Here is a 17,598-nt window from a genome sequence, read left to right on the forward strand (position 1 = left end):
TGATATTATGTGCTATATTTTTCCTAACCTACATATGTTGCAATGGTAGGTGGAATTAAGGAAACTGATTAAGAAAACTTTACAAATAAATAGGCATTTGTTGGCCTAGGGATTGGTTTATCAGATTACATTTTTTAAACAACTTTGTTGAGATATAAATATAACCTAAACTGCACTAATTCATGTTTTAACATGTATATACAACACAGTCACAACAGTGAATATATTAATCACCCCAAACTTTTTTGTACCCCTTTCTAATCCCTCTCTCCTGTCCCTCTCTAGTCTCCCAGCCCCAAGCAACCATTTGTCTGATTTCTATCCTTTAGTTTGCATTTACTAGAGTTTTATATAAATCATACCTTATTGTATTACTTTTCTAGATTGCTTGTCAAATGATTTCATATTTAGCAGTTTAAAACAATATGCATTATATCCCAGTTTCTCTGGGTCAGGAATCTAGACATAGCTTAGCTGGGCCTCTGTTTAAGAGTCTCACCAGGTTGCAATCCAGGTGTGCAGGTGCAATCGAGGTTCTTATCGGAGACTCAACTGGAGAAGCATCTACTTTCAGGCTCCCTCAGGTTGGAAGACTTCACTTGCTTTCATCTGTAGGATTTATGGCAGCTTGCCTTTTTTTTTTTAAACATGGAATGCTCCACGAATTTGCTTGTCATCCTTGCACAGGGGCCATGCTAATCTCTGTATCATTCCAATTTTAGTATATGTGCTGCTGAAGCAAGAACCAGCTTGCTTTTTTTTGAAGTTTATTTTATTTATTTTAATTTTTTTCTTTTTTAATGCAGTTTTTATTGAGATGTAGTCGCATACCATATAATCCTCCAAACTATATAGTCACTGGCTCACAGTATCTTCACATAGTTGTGCATTCATCACAACAATTTTAGAACATTTTCAGAGTACATTTTACATGATCTGTAAACTTTGTGGCAGCAATGACACTTTATAATATTTATAATGACTTCTATTTTGACAACTGTCTTCAAAATTGAAAAAGGTGATTGAAGACCCTTTTTGGATCTATTTCATTGTTATAATTAGACCCTTAACTTGTTGCACTTTTACTCTTACACGTGAGTAAAATTTGTGCCTGATTTATTTTCTGATGAATGTGTTTGGTTTTTTTAAGCATGACAGCAAGGTAGTCTTAAATACTATCTAATTAGTATTTAGATAAATATGGTTACATTATAATAATGGGTTTCTTTTATCATTAGTGTTCCAGTAAAGTATCAACATATTAATATAAAAGAGTATCTGGGGGGTGCAAGGGTAATTCAGTGGTAGAATTCTCACCTGTCATGTGGGAGACCTGGGTTCGATTCCCGGCCCATGCACCTCTCAAAAAACAAAACAAACAAAACAAATGAAAAAAACAAAAAAATTCAACAAATGCTGCTGCAATATAAGGGAATACTCACATGGAAAAAGAATGAAATGTGACCCCTACCACACAGCATACCAAAAAAAAGTCTGTCTGAATATTCAACTAGATTTTATTTCAGTGGAATTTGATCCTTATTGATAAATCAGGGTCTGTACTACTTGATTATTAGAGAGTATATAATTCTTTTTTGGGGGGGTGCATAGTCTGGGAATTGAACCCAGGTCTCCTGCATTTTTAGTTTTCATTTTTATTTCTAGTTATATTTTAATGTCAGTGTTTTACTCCTTTTAGCATAATTCCAAAATGTATGTTATTCTTAATTTTGTACAATATAAGTGAAAGATTAAGTTACATATTCCTAAAAATATCCATTCTTAAATTTTCTTGATCTCCTTACATGGAAATCTCTATTAAAAGATAACACTTTGTACTTTCCCTTGTAATAGATTTCATGGAAACCCTTAATTTCTTTATTGTCACAAGTAACATTATTAAAAATACACTGTTTTGCAGGTATTAAAGATAATAGTTTAGTTGCTGCTAAAACTCTACTAAATCATATATGGAAAAAAGCATCTTGAACTGGAAGAGCTGTGGCAGATGTCACATGTATACCAGTTATACTTCCAACTCCTAAATTTTTGCATATTTTATTTTTATTGACATCTCAGAATGTGGATTTTGCTTATATTAAATGGAGGACAGAAGAAATTAAAAGAGAATGCTTGAGAGTAATAACTAGAAAGAATTTGTCAGCATTCCAGTTTGCCCTCAATAGATGATAGTGTATAAGCAAGTATGTAAGTTGAGAGCACAACATAAATTGAAGATAGAAATGTTTGTATGCTTCTTAATAATGTCTTGTGTGGCATTTTTTATAATGAGATAAAGCAGTTTTTATGGACTTTCAGAAAGTAGAAATATTAGTTTTTCTTATTCCAACTTCTGAAAATGATCTTCACTGTAATATTATACCAGTACATCCAAAACAATTCACCATTGTATCCAGGAATATAAAAATAATGAATACTAATGTTACTAATTTCATCCTAGCACTAACATGCAGTAGTATAAAACTGCATGGGGTAATTTCATTCTTCTTACTTTATAGTAGGCATAGTAGGCATAATATTGCAGAAAAGCTGATTTTATATTTGATAGAATATATCTTCATTTCAGTATATTCGTTTAAATGTATTATATTGTCATATATGTATATGTATCTATTGATAGATATTTATATGAACGGATTGATGGAAGAGTAAGAGGGAATCTCCGACAAGCTGCTATAGATCGATTTAGTAAACCAGATTCAGATCGATTTGTTTTTCTTTTGTGTACCCGAGCTGGTGGATTGGGCATCAACTTAACTGCAGCTGATACATGTATAATTTTTGATTCTGATTGGAATCCTCAAAATGATCTTCAGGTAAATATATTCCTTGTGTCAAAGTTTTAAACCACATGTAACTATTTTGGGTGATCCACCTCTTTCATTTTTATCTGAACATACTATCATGTATCTTACCCTAATAAATATCTGTGCCAGATAAAAAGATATGAGATGGCTAGTACAAAATGGACCTAGTTGAGTACAGTATTTTAATTGTTTGATCTGTGTTATGTACATATGAATGAGAATATTCTAAGAATATCATGTATAATAAATTTAACATTCTAAAATTTTCAATTGATGGCTTATAATTTCATCTGCTCAATAGTCATATAATCTAATATGCATAGATAAGAGGCACATCTTTTTACAAAATAGTCTAGAAAATGAGTGCATTCCCATAAATTGAGATTATGCTTGGACTTCATAGAAATATAGTGATATTAGAGTGATACGGTCAAGTTTGCCAAAGATGTACATCTGGGAGAACAATGAGAAGAGAACAAGATATACGAAGACACTATTTAGTGTTTTTGAGACTTCATTATGCTGTAACATATTCTACTTTAAGTAGATACAACGCCATATATAGTAAGTCATTATTGAAAATATATCTGGCTTAATAAAAGATCATTTTTTTTCAACTGACCATTTGTCTAAATTTTATGTAATCTAGTTCAAAATAGCAAAGGCTTATCCAAAATTAATACGTAAAATCAGGGAAAAACTTATTCTGTAGAAGGCCAAGTACAAAATATTTTAGGATTTGTGGCCCACATTACGGTTGCTATCACACCTTCTTTCTGTTTGCTCTTACAGTCCTTTAAAAAAAAATGTAAAGACCATTCTTAGTTGGCAGGCCAGATTTGGCTACCAGCCATATTTAGCCAATCTCTAGGTTAAACCAAAATCATAATTATTTGCTTTTGGAATGTATGTTTATACTTACAAATGCCTAAAGAACAAGTAATATTCTAAAAGTTAATTAAAAATAAAATGATAAAGTCACATTATTAAAACCTGAGGAGATCCTGTAAAAACTGTCCCAGATCCCCGAACTCACTTGTTTTTTCCTACTTACTGCTAAGGTAAATCTATTCTTTACAAGATAATAAAACCTTTGGCCTTTTCTACTTTCCCTACAGCTAGTAAAAGTTGTTTATTCACAATCTTGGTTTCCTTAAGGTACAAAGTGAATACATTATAAATATATAAACAAAGAGCATAGAATCAATGCCATCTTTAAATTTTTAAAGCAACAATTTTAAACTTAATCTGTCTAAAATAATAGAAAGATGATTAATAATTTAGGGAAAAGACTGTAGATAACATAGAATCTTTTAGGTCAAGATTTATCCTACAAATTTTAAGTTTAGTAGGGACACAGAATAGAATGTGACATTCTTACGTATTTTCTAACATCCCCACTTTGAACATCTCTAAGTATTAAATAAATAATTAGCTCTTTTTCTGTTTAAATAAAATTTAGATCTCCAGATTTATTCATTTTAGCCCCTCCCCCCCCAGAATTACTCAGCTTAACTAATGTATATTGAAAAGAAAGTTAACACTATTAGAAAATAAGAACAATTTTTAGGGTTAAATTTTTAAGTCTTCATAGGTTGAGTTGCTATCAGATAAAAAAATCTCTTTAAAGAGTTTTTGTGCCTGTCTAATATATTGATGACACCTTCTTTAAAAAAAAATCTTTCATTTATTTATATTCTCTGAATATATGTATATTCAACAGATTAAATTTATAATTTGTCATTTTTTTATAGGCCCAAGCTCGTTGCCACAGAATTGGTCAGAACAAAGCAGTTAAAGTCTACCGATTAGTAACTCGTAACTCGTATGAGAGAGAGATGTTTGATCGAGCCAGTCTGAAACTGGGTCTAGATAAGGCTGTATTACAGAGCATGAGTGGAAGAGAAAATAATGTTGGTGGTGTATGTATATCTTTTCTTGCATTTCAGAATTTTGTATTACTTTTGTGTACATTTAATCTTAACCTAAGTGGTATAGTCTTTAATTTTGGATCATACTGAAACTGAATAAATTTCCTTTATATTCAGAGGCATTTTGAGACTAGAGCAATGCTTAGTTAATATTTCGAGTTATTGAAAGTAATTCTTCCTGTACTGCCCCAATGCTTGTAAATTCTAATAAAAATATGTTTACAAGATAGTTGTAATTTTTTTATTCAAATCATTTTTTAGTATCAAACTACTAATATTGGGTTTTTTTCTTGTTGTTAGTGATGTTTTTGATATTTTTCCCTAAAAATTCTTGTCCTGTGTCTTGTGTTTATAATAATAGAATCCTAGTACTAAAAAGAACCTATGAAGTTTCCCTGCATTATTTTACTGAAGCCATTTTTGACAGATGTGTAATTCTTAGTTTAAAGATACTTAATAAAGAAGAGCCAACAACTTCACTGTTTAGCAATGTGTTCTTTTGGGGAATTCGCTTTTATTTGCATCCCAAATTCCAAATGCAGTTTACTCATAACCTCTTGTGTTTTTGACATTCCTCACCAAAATTTTTTTCTCTTCAGATTCAACAGCTTTCCAAAAAAGAAATAGAAGACCTGCTTCGAAGAGGTGCATATGGTGCCATTATGGAGGAAGAAGATGAAGGCTCTAAATTCTGTGAAGAAGATATTGATCAGATTTTACAACGTCGCACAAAAACCATTACAATTGAATCAGAAGGACGCGGATCAACATTTGCCAAGGTAACAGTGAGTGCCGTTTTATAAATAGAACAGTGATGTTCACATCTTTACTACTGAAAAAATATAACTGTCTAAAAATCTAATTAATGGCAGAACATTTATTTAATATACAAATATACTGAATTTACTCAAAAACAGTACATAATATATTTTTTTTGTTTTTTTCCTGATCTCTTATATCAAATTTCACCTATACCTTTCAGATCCCAATGAAATAGAATAAGGATCATAACTAATACTAGTTATAAATATTAAACAAAATCAAAGATAATATACCCAGATCGTCAAAACATAAATAGTAATATAGGAGGTTAACTCACTTTCAATTCCTTGACTCAACACAAGCTGTCAATGTACAATTTATGGATTTTTTCCCCTCATCTCTGAAATTATTTCAAAGCTAGTTGATCAAAAGTTATTAGTCATGGAAATAGTCTTGACTTAGCATAGAGGTAGTATCCTTGGCTATATATTTTTTAAATTTAGGCATATGTAAAACATTTAATGACTACATCTGATTCTAGGCTTCCTCATTTAGATTGTTAGCTGGTAATAATCATGGAGAGTCACAAGACCTGGATTTGAATTCTGACTCAGCCTGAATGACCTATGCTAATTTACTTAACCACTTTGAGTCTTTTTCATCTTTAAAAAGAAGATCATAATAATCATGTTTGGCCTTTTCTATTTCACAGTAAAGTACTATGTAACCATTACTCTATAGACTTCAGTATATTCTAATCATAATCAGCTATGCTTTAAGACTATGATACTTAGACAGTATATCTCTATTTTAAACCCTCAAGACTTGTGAGTAACTATTAAATTTGGAAGGAGAATTGAGTGAAAAGGAACCCTAATAACTAGGGAGGGAGTCTAGAAAGTTTGTCTGTAATTGTCTTATATTTGTTCGTTCTCACAGTTAAATAGTGGGCATTGGACATAATGGCGTCTGGTACAACCATGGCACCAAAGATGTGAAGTTGGTGGTATTTAACACTCTTTCCTGGAATTTCCAGTGACTTCAGGTGTAAACAATTATTTTCAGTGATTCAGTTTGGTAAAGTAAATCCAATCCATCTCTCTTTGCATTATCAAATTGTATTTGATATGGAGCTACATATATGGAGCAGGGTGCTTTTTGAAAAAATATTTGACTTTGGTAGCCATCTATCCAATAAGCCTCATTATTGACAGCTTCATTTATAATAAAGGGTTATATCACCTAAAACTTGATTTGAGAAATTTTCATAAGGACAATCAAGTGGGTCCTAGAGATAGAAAAGTTTCTAGTCTTTTTTTTTTTTTTAATTGTATTGAGCCAAAGGTTTTGAAGTGTTAATTAGCAAAAATAAAATGAAAAGAAGTGAGGCTGCAGATGGATGGTATTTTTTTTTAATTGTGAAATATAACATATATACAAAAGAGTAATAGATTTCCAAGTACATTTTACAGGCGATTATAGAACAGATGTTAAAGTATTGTTTGGGTTACGATTCCACAATTTTTTGTTTTTGTTTTTGTTTTTTCTAGCTGCTCCAAGATACTGGAGACCAACAGAAATATCAATATAATGACTCAGCAGTCATTCTCATTTGTTAAATCCTATCTTCTCTGTTATATTCCTCCTTATTTTCTTTTTTGTGAAATACAAAAAAGCAATAAATTTCAAAACACATCACAACAATTAGTTGTAGTACAGATTTCAGAGTTTGGTGTGAGTTACAGTTCCACAATTTTAGATTTTTACTTTTAGCTGCTCTAAGGTACTGGAGATGAAAAGAAATATCAATATAAATGATTCAGCAGCCATACTCATTTGTCAAACCCTACGTACTCTGTATAACTCCACCATCACTTTTGATCTTTCTCCCACTCTTTAGGGATATTTGGGCTATGCTTATTCTAACTTTTTCATGTTGGAAGGGGCTGTTGATACTATAGGATAGGGGGATGAAACTAGTTGCTGTTCTGAAAAGGCTGGCCCCTCTGCATTTCAGGACTTAATCTGGTCCAGGGACCCATCTGGAGGTTGTAGGTTTCTAGAAAGTTACCTTAGGGCATAGAGGCTTTGTAGAATCTTATATGTTGCCGTAGATATTCTTTAGGATTAGCAGGAATGGTTTTAGTTGGGTTTTGGCAAGTTATGGTAGGTAGCAATGTCTAACTGAAGCTCACATAAGAGTGACCTCCAAAATAGCCTGTCCACTCTATTTGAACTCTCTCAGCCACTGATACTTTATTTGTTCCACTTCCTTTCCCCCTTTTTGGTCAGGTTGACGTTGTTGATCCCATGGTGCCAGGGCCAGTCTCATCCCTGGGAGGGAATGGCTTATTTTTAAGGGCCCTTCCCTGAAAACACATGACCCCTACTAACTTTCTGCTTCTTTCTATTATAGGAAGATGGATTTCACCATTTAAAAATCTTCTTTTGCAAACAGCAAAGGGATTTAATGATTGAAGAAATGCATTATAAGGAAAATGATTGGGGTGTGTGGAGCTAGGATAGTAGGATTTAACAGTTAGAAGCAGTTGGTAAATCTGTGCTTTGATGATATTTCCTCAATAGGCGTTAATACATTGTCAAAATCCTAGAAAATTGTGTAAGCTATCTTGAAAATGGGTTATGTATAGTTAACAATAGCATCTTAAATCATTTAGAAAATTTTAGTTGAAAAATATAATTATCCTTTCCCTTGTAATGAGTTTAACAAAAGCTATTTAATTGTGAAGTTTAGTTTCTTCTAGGAATATTACTTCAATTATTAATAATTGTCTGGTAGCAGAATAAAAATGATTACCCACTGCATCCTAGTTGTTTTTTTCTTTTTTTTAGGTAAGCAGCTAAAGAGTAATATGCTTTTTAAGTTGCTTTCTTTCAGTGACTTTTCATATTTAGTGGCTTCTCATGTTAAATGTTCTGCAATTCACATAAAGCAATATTTATTTGTTAGTAGTTAAATCTAGAGAGGCATCTATCAGTGAATCTGTAGTATAAAATAAAACTCTGTGGGGTGCACGGGTGGTTCAGTGGTAGAATGTTTGCCTTCCATACAGGAGACTGGGTTTTGATTCCTGTACCATTCACTTAAAAAAAAAAAAACCAAAAAAACCCTGTGAACTTCATTCAATAAACTTTCACTGTTCTTGAAAATTGATGAGTTTATATTGAGAAAGATTTGGAACTATGGATAGCATATATATTCAATTACGAGAAATTCATTTCTGAATTAAAGTGAATTCATGTCGTGATTAAGAATTTACATGTGCATTGTTGGATGTCTGTCAGTTATAATTGCTTATTCATATCAGTTTGATGAATTTTCATTGTATATTTTCTTTTATGCAGATGGTGATGGCCACCTAGTTTTCATTTCATCAAACTCATTAGTCTTTGCTCCTTCAAGTTGGAAAAGAGATTTCATAATATATGGGTTTATCATAATGGGTTTCATTCTATTAATTTCCTATTGTTGCTGTAACAAATTACCACAAATTTAGTGGCTTGAAACAACATAAATTTATTCTCTTAAAATTCTGGAGCTCAGAATTCTGAAATGAGTCATTAAGTGCTAAATTCATGGTGTTGAGCCTTACTTGTGGAGGCTCAGTGGAAGAATCCAATCCTTGTCTCTTCCATCTTCTAAGGCTCCCTTCATTCCTTGCCTTGTGGCACATTATTCCAATCTCTTCTGTGATCACATTTCGTTTTTTTCTTCTTTATGCAAATCTCCCTCTGCCTCCCTTCTTATAAGGACACTTGTGATTATATATAGGGTCTATCTGGGTAATCTCCCCAACTGAAGATCCTTAACTTAATCATGTCTGCCTGTCCATTTTACGATGTAAATTAACAGTCACAAGGTTGGAGGGATTAGGACCTGGATATCTTTGGGAGCTATTATTTAGCCTTCCACATTCATCATTTAAAAGAAATTAAAAATTACTGTTTTTCAGCCATTTGATAATATTAAAGCTATAGTTCAGAACAAGCACACAAAAACGGAACTTTAAAAATATCAGTAAAGTATTTATTTTATAAATTTTGTTTTATAAATATGGCAGTAGAATGCACATTTTAAACCATTTATTATATTTAAGTAATTGCTGCATACAAATATCCAATAACCCAACCTCAGAAGAATGCTAGATGGAATGAAAATATTCCTTATTTGAAAAGCAATATAATGAACTGAATTCAGCCAGAAAAATTTAGGATTTTCCCTTCTTTTTTCTTTAACATTTTTTATTGTAAAATAAAACATATGTACAAATTAAAGGAAAATAAAGCAATAATTTTCAAAGCATATGTCAACAAGGTAGTTACAGAACAGATCCAAGAGTTTGTCATCCACTGTCTCAGATTTTTCCTTCTAGCTGCTCTTAAACACTGGAAACTAGAAGGAATATTAATATAGTGGTTCAGCTTTCATACCCGTTTGCCATATCCTATTCTCTCTGTTACACCTCGTCCTTCTCCCTTTATGCTTCTCCTAACCTATTAGGGATCTTTGGGCAATGGCTGTTCTGACATTTTCATTTTGAGAAGGGGTGTCAACATTAAAGGGTAGGGATATGTAATTAATTGATAATCTTGGAAAGGCTGATCCCTCTGGGTTTCAGGATTTATCTGACCTAGGAACCCCCCAGGAATTATGGGTTCCAGGAAAGCAAATTTAGTGTATGAAACCTTCATAGCGTCTCAGTTTGAGCCTTAGGTGTTCTCAAGAGTGACAGAAGTGGTGTTGGATGGGATTTAGCAAACCACAACAGGATTTTACCTTTTTTTCTCTTCATTTTTTAGTCATTTTATAAATTTTCAAACTACAAATATAAATAGAATAGTATAATGAAAGCTTGTGTACTCATCACCCATCTTTAACAACTATAAACTCATGCTGTATTTATTTCATTATGCCCTTGCCTGTCTTTCATATTAGTTTGAAGCAAATCATAGACATCATATAATCTATATGTGATATCTTCCATAAGTGTTCTATATGTATCTCTGAAGATGAAATTTTTTTAAATAAAATTAAAAAATAAAATTGGGAATAATTTCCTTGTGCATAAATTATTTCTAGTAATGGTTTTATTATCGTTTTGAAGGTGTGACTTTCTACAGTTTAAAATTCCATCTAAGGAAGCTTTTTAATGAAGTTTTTATTTTTCAATTGTATCCCAGATTTGGCATTAATGTAAAAGTCACTTACCAATTTTGTTCTTCTTTGAAAATCATTTTATGTGACTAGATTCTTCTAGTCATTGTTTTAAGAGTTGACATGCATTTTTCAGGCCCTTTTTTTTTAAAGCATTATGTTTTCCCACTGCTTTTTTTTTATTTTTTAATTTTTGTTAATAAAACCAATCAACATACAATATGAGCATTCTATTTTTATCACATAGTAATGTATTCATCATCATGATCATTTCTTAGAATATTTGCATCAATTCAGAAAAAGAAAACAGAAAAAAAAATTCATACATGCTATACCCCTTATCCCTTCCTTTCTTTGATCACTAGCATTTCAGTCTACTAAATTTATTTTAACATTTGTTTCCCCTATTTATTTATTTTTAATCCATATGTTTTACTCATCTGTCCACCAGGTAGATAAAAAAAGCATCAGACACAAGGTTTTCACAATCACACAACCACATTGCAAAAGCTATATCATTATACAATCATCTTCAAGAAATATGGCTACTGAAATTCAGCTCTCCATTTTCAGGCAGTTCCCTCCAGCCTCTCTGTTATGCCTTAACTAAAAAGGTGATATCTATTTAATGCGTAAGAATAACCCCCAGGATAACCTCTTGACTCTGTTTGGAATCTCTCAGCCATTGACACTTTATTTTGTCTCATTTCTCTCTTCCCCCTTTCAGTTGAGAAGGTTTTCTCAGTCCCTTGTTGCTGAGTCCCAGCTCATTCTAGGATTTCTGTCCCACATTGCCAGGAAGGTCCACACCCCTGGGAGTCATGTCCCACGTAGAGAGGGGGAATGCAGTGAGTTTACTTGTCATGTTGGCAGAGAGAGAGAGAGAGGGCCCACATCTGAGCAACAAAAGAGGTTCTCTTGGGGGTGACTCTTAGGCCTAATTTTAAGTAGGCTTAGCCTATCCTTTGTGAGGTTACATTTCATATGAACAAACCCCAAGATTGGGGACTCAGCCTATTGCTTTGGTTGTCCCCACTGCTTGTGAGAATATAAAGAATTCTCCACTCGGGCAAGTTGAATTTTCCCCATTTCTCACTACCCTCCCAAGGGAACTTTGCATATACTTTTTTATTTGCTGTTCACATCCTTCTGGGATTTATTGAGGCATCACCCTGGACAAACCTACATGCCCTACTTAAGGTTCCATGTACTTATTTTCCACTACTTTTTTCATTTTTTAAGACACTTCAACTTTTCTTTGACATGTTTTCAAGGACTTAAGTTGCAAATAATGGTTATCAATCCACAGATTACATTGTGGAACTGTAATATCTAAAGCTTCTTTCAACAAAAAGATTTGTAATTCACAATATTTTAAAAAATGAATCACTTATGTTTTCTTTATTATTTATTTATTTTATTTTTTACATGCGCAGGCACCGGGAATCGAACCCGGTTCCTCAGGCATAGCAGGCAAGCACTCTTACCTGCTGAGCCACCGTGGCCCGCCCACTTATGTTTTCTTAATTTACTCCTCTGTTTTCTTAAATTTTTATAATTTTTGTCATTTTTGTGGTAAGGAAAAATAGTTTTGTATTTTTAAAAATTGATTCATTTTTCTTCATTTGTCATATCCTGTAATACATTTAGAAGTTGTATCTCTTTAAAAATATTATGGGAATAGACTATGAGTATACAAAAAAATGGAACTATATAGTACTGGCAGGCTTTGAAATTCTAGTTTTAACCTAATATTTTATTAGTCATCTAATGTCTTTAGAAAATATATCTGTTCTGTGTAGTTTCCTGTCTCCCTTCCCCAGTTGATCCTTGCTTACCAAAAGTTTCATATTAACCCAAAGTAATAATTTACTTAACTCTACTGTTTTAACTACTAACAGTATTAAGCTTTTTGCCATAAGCAAAATGCTTTGTTTCAAACCATTGCATTTGAAACATCATTTGTGTATGTGTGAATATGCTGATTCTATCCACAATAAATATGAGAACTTAATGTTTTAGATATACTTTAATAGATTTTTTTCCTCGAAGATTTAAAACGTTTTGAAAAACTCCCTTCTGTTTTTCAGGCAAGTTTTGTTGCTTCTGGAAATCGAACAGATATTTCCTTAGATGATCCCAACTTCTGGCAAAAATGGGCTAAAAAGGCAGAAATAGACATAGATACTGTCAGTGGTAGAGTAAGTATTTCTTTCCTTCTAGAAATACTACCTTTTAGGGAGTATACTTTGGAAATATTGTTGTAATATTTTATGATGTTCAATTATTCAATTACTGAGTTAGGCACTGTTTCGTTTAATACTTTTGATGTCTATCATGATGGGTTGTGAAACAGGGTGAGTTTACTTTATTGATTCAATTTGTACTCTTATAACGTGTTTTTAATTTTTAAAAATTAAAATGTCTTCAAGATCAGGCTTTACGTATGTATCACTGTATAGCTTTGTTTTCCTGTCAGTGTTTGTTGTCAAATCTCATTAATGATGTTGCAGGCAAATACAAAATGAGAAAAAGACAACCAAGAATGTATTTTTAGTCCATTTTTTAATGACTTTCCTTAGAGCTAAAGCAGAAAGAGAGAAAAAGCTGAAATTGAATTATTAAAAGTTATAATAATAGCATAACTATTCACTTACTAATAATTGTACAAGAAATCAATGTTTGTAGGCCTTACTATTACAATAGCTGCTAAACAATTAAAGGAATTTAATATTAAAAATTGATGCACAGGGCTTCCTTTTGATAGATAGCCTTTTAGATTGTCAAGTTTTACAACTAGATATAAAACCACTGCCTTCCTTAATCATTACCATTTAATGTCTTTTGGAAATATGTGTGATTATGTGAAGCACAGAAGGGAAAATATTTTTTAAAATGTCCTTATTTGCAAATGGCTGGGTTTTTTTTAACTTTTAATTGTATAACACAATATATATACAAAGCAAAGAAAAAAAAGCACAAATGACATTTTTTAAAAGATATATTTAAGTTTTTATTTTGAAATAATTTCAAACCTATGGAATAGTTGCAAAAAAATAATAAGAAAACCCATACAGAGAGTTCAACATATACCCCATACTCAGCATCCAGATCCACTTTTAACAATTTTATCACATTCTGCTGTATCATTCTCTCTACCATCCATCCATTCATCCATCCATCATCTATTTTCTAAATATATAAGAGTAGGTTATATACATCATGCCTCCTTGGACACTTAATAATTCCATGGACATTTCCTGAGAACAAGGACATTCACTTTTGTAACCACCTTAAATGCAGTTTCAGGATCAATTCGATGTTGATATAAGGCATACAACCTATATTCCAATTTTTTCATATGTATCCTAATGCACTTTTGGACCTTTTCTCCTCCATTACTAGATCTGGTACAAGATCATGTATAACATTTCACTGCCAGTGTCTCTTTTTTTTTTTTTTTTTTTTAACTTTTTTCATTTTATGGTATATCATGTATACAAAGCCAAGAAGTAAAAAAATTGTTTCCAAGAACTCTTCAGCAAATACAGATGGCATTTTTGTATGCCTAAAAAGGCAAAGGAATCTGCAAAACACTATTAAAATTTAAAAAGAGTTTAGTGAATTAACTGGATAGACAATAAATAGACCATTTAGGCTTTCTAAATATTGGTACTAACTAATGCACAAGGAGATCGACATCACATTAGGAAAAAAGAAAAAAGAGATATAGGATCCTGGGAATAAACCTAAAGAAGGACATGTATGATTCCAATAAAATGAATTACCAAACTTACTTGAGAGATTTATCAATAAGGGGAAAAAACATAGTTTAAACATTTTCATAAAAATTCATTTATAAACAGAAATTTTAACTCATAAATGTAATACAACCTAAATGTAAATGTTAACAATTTTTTTATATAACTAGATAAAATAATTCTAAAATTCCCTGGAAGAACGAATAGTCAAAAATAGATATACTCTTAAGAGACTGTCCTATGGCAATAATCACACATACAGAGTGATAGTTTTTACAGTGATGTTCACTATATCGTTGTTTGTTAGAGCAAAAATTTAGAAAGTAACCAAATTTCCTATAGTAGTGGTTTCACACATCTGTACTGTCTAGTGCAGTTATTAGAAAGAATTATGTAGAACCTTATATAATGACACAGAAAGAGCTCCAAGACATATGACTAAATTTTTAAAAGGGGGAAGATACAAAACAGTAATTATAATACGATCTTTATTTATGATTTTTCCAAAGTGTATATTGGTAATATGTATACACTCATATACATTTATATGTATGGACCCAACAAAAGCACATTATGAACCAAGCTCCTTTCTTGTATTAGAGCTAAGTAATGAACAAAACAGGCAAATCCCTGCTTTTATACAGCTTACATTCTGGTGGATAAGACAGATAATAAACAAACAAATATATAAGATCATTTCAGTCTTAGAGAAAAATGAACAGAGTACAATGGTAGAAACTGTTTAGAGGATTAGACATACTATTATGTAACATGGTCAGGGAAGATTGCGGTGACATTTATGCTGAGACTTGATTAATGAGAAGGAGCCAATGATATAAAAAGACATGGAGAAAAAGTTTATTAGGCAAAGAGTGGAAGTTTTCCAGGCAAATCTAGAGGTGGAAATAATTATAACCCCGAAATCAAGAGGCAGAATTTAGGGAGATAGTTAGAATGGTAATAGATAAGCTCAGAGACCATAGATAAGGATCAAATCTATAGGGCTTTATAGATTATATTAAAGAGTTAACAATTTTATAAATAAGCGTATATAAATATATAGTCATTTAAAATTTGTATAGTAATTACATTTTTTAAACTTATACATTGTGAAAAAAATTAAAGAATTTTCTGAAAATGAAGTACAGTAAAGACAGATTAGCATTACTTTATGTTAAAATATAAAAATATTATAAGGCAGCAGTAATTGAAATGGTATGATACTGAGAAAGATTTAAAGTCCAAACAATAGAATAAGAAGAATAGAAAAAGATCAAATTACACAATTTTTAACATAGAAACAGTATTAAAGAAGGAAGGATTATGTAATAAGGGTGGTTAGAACATGGGGTTAGGATTGAGGGAACATTAGATCACACCTTATGATAATACTCTCTACCTAGTAAACTTCGTGTTAAAAAATAAAATTTTAATTTGAAAATTTTTTATCAAAGCATGAAAAAAAACAACAGAAGAAATCGATTTTTTAATCAAATACTAAGTAGGAAAAAAATTTTTAAACTCAAAACATTCTAAATTAGAATATGCTAAAAAAAATCAAGGGAAATTTTTGGTATATTCAGCTTTATAAAAATGAAAATTATATCATGTAAAATGAAAATTATATAATGGTAAAATGAAAGTATAGTCAGATTGCTGAGACTGTGTATATAAAAATATTTCTCAGTGGATTATGGGCAAAATGCATTTGAGACTTTATCCAAAAAAAAATGCAGTTAGTTTTTTTAACATTATTGGGAAGGAAGAAAAGTGAAACCTCTTCCTTACTGAAGAATTCTAATAAATAAGAGTAGAAGGAATGAGGAAAATAGAAAATCACAATTAATTCACCACAATAACAGTTGTGACAGCAAAATCCATGAATTAATGTAAAAATTAGTGGGTGAAAGGTTAAATAGAAACAAGATATTTGCATATTCTCTCAGTATATCTTCCCAAATATTTACTAATTACAAAAGGAAAACTGGTAATGTCATAGTTGATAAACTTGACAAAGTTAAAATTACCAGTAATAAAACATGTTAACATCATGTACTCCTTTCTGTGAGAAAGGCAAATTCTTTATGGTTTTGTCCCTCAAAATACATAACCTCAATCTAATCATGAGATGATTTCTGACACCAAATAGAGGAACAATCTATATAATAACTGACTTGCTCTTTAGAGTGTCTAGGTCATGAGAGAGTAAAGAATAGTCATAGATTGGAAGAGACTAAATAGTCAAAGATTGAAAGGAAACATGGCAACTAAATTCAGTTAATGTGGTTTGGGATCCTGGATTAGATTCTGGAACAGAGAAAGGACATAATCAGGAAAACTTATGAAATCCAAATCTGGTTCATTAAAAAAAGAATAACCTGGGAAGATGTTCAAAATTGCCAGACACTGAAAAATTCAATTGAAAATAGCGTTATACATCTATTAAGAAGCAAAAAGTTTTAATACCCATTTTATTTACAGTGCTTCAATGGATAAAAACATTAACTAAAATCTAGAAACATATGTGCTATGTACCTGTGTACATTATGGTCTGGTGCCTGGTTCTTCTCTACCATTTACCTTTTCCTGCTCTAGGCCTTGAACACTTCCTGAACATTTCAGGCCGCATGCTCTTTCCTCTGCTTATGAAAACCTCCTCCTCTTTAGCTGCTTGCAAACTACCCATTCTTCAAGATTTCTTTCTAGTATCTTTATTTATTAAAATTTCTTTGACTTCTCCAATTTAATATGACCGCAAACTTCTTTGTATCCCTTTGTATCCTAAAATATTTTATCTCAAATCACATTTGTTTGTTTACACATCAGTTTGACCCTCCAGGCTGTCATATACTTATAAACAGGATCTGTTTTATTTCATTATTATATCCACAGCCCATAATACAGTGCATAAATTATAATAGTTACTCAATAAAGGTAAAAAGTGGATAAACTTAAAAATCATATTGAACGAATCAAACATAGGAAGGTTGATACACTTATTACATTGTTTATTGTACTCTAGTAAAACCCTTTTGGAATGCACTGAAACAATGTTTCTAGAACTATAAAATATTCATTCCTGTTGACCAGTATTTCTATTCCTGGTTATTTCCTTTCTCATGGATTTATTGTTAGGATAA

At 31.5% G+C, this 17,598-nt stretch overlaps 1 protein-coding gene, 1 non-coding gene and 1 pseudogene across 11 annotated transcripts in view; 2 read left to right on the forward strand and 1 right to left on the reverse strand.

The window, feature by feature from the left end:
• The window catches only part of CHD9 (chromodomain helicase DNA binding protein 9), a 298,663-nt gene that overhangs the window by 198,386 nt on the left and 82,679 nt on the right, over positions 1-17,598 (forward strand). For all 10 annotated transcript variants that reach the window (XM_077132437.1, XM_077132435.1, XM_077132440.1 and 7 more), the window contains 4 exons: positions 2,642-2,837; positions 4,583-4,750; positions 5,359-5,538; positions 12,788-12,898. In XM_077132437.1, coding sequence (XP_076988552.1) covers positions 2,642-2,837; positions 4,583-4,750; positions 5,359-5,538; positions 12,788-12,898 — 655 coding nt within the window. The remainder of the gene's footprint in view (positions 1-2,641; positions 2,838-4,582; positions 4,751-5,358; positions 5,539-12,787; positions 12,899-17,598) is intronic.
• On the reverse strand, positions 643-742 carry LOC143660439 (U6 spliceosomal RNA; annotated as a pseudogene).
• On the forward strand, positions 1,288-1,358 carry TRNAD-GUC (transfer RNA aspartic acid (anticodon GUC)). The gene has a single exon. It is a non-coding gene; the product is annotated as a tRNA-Asp (tRNA).

Source organism: Tamandua tetradactyla, chromosome 16 (genome assembly GCF_023851605.1).
Source record: "Tamandua tetradactyla isolate mTamTet1 chromosome 16, mTamTet1.pri, whole genome shotgun sequence".
Lineage (NCBI taxonomy): Eukaryota > Metazoa > Chordata > Mammalia > Pilosa > Myrmecophagidae > Tamandua > Tamandua tetradactyla.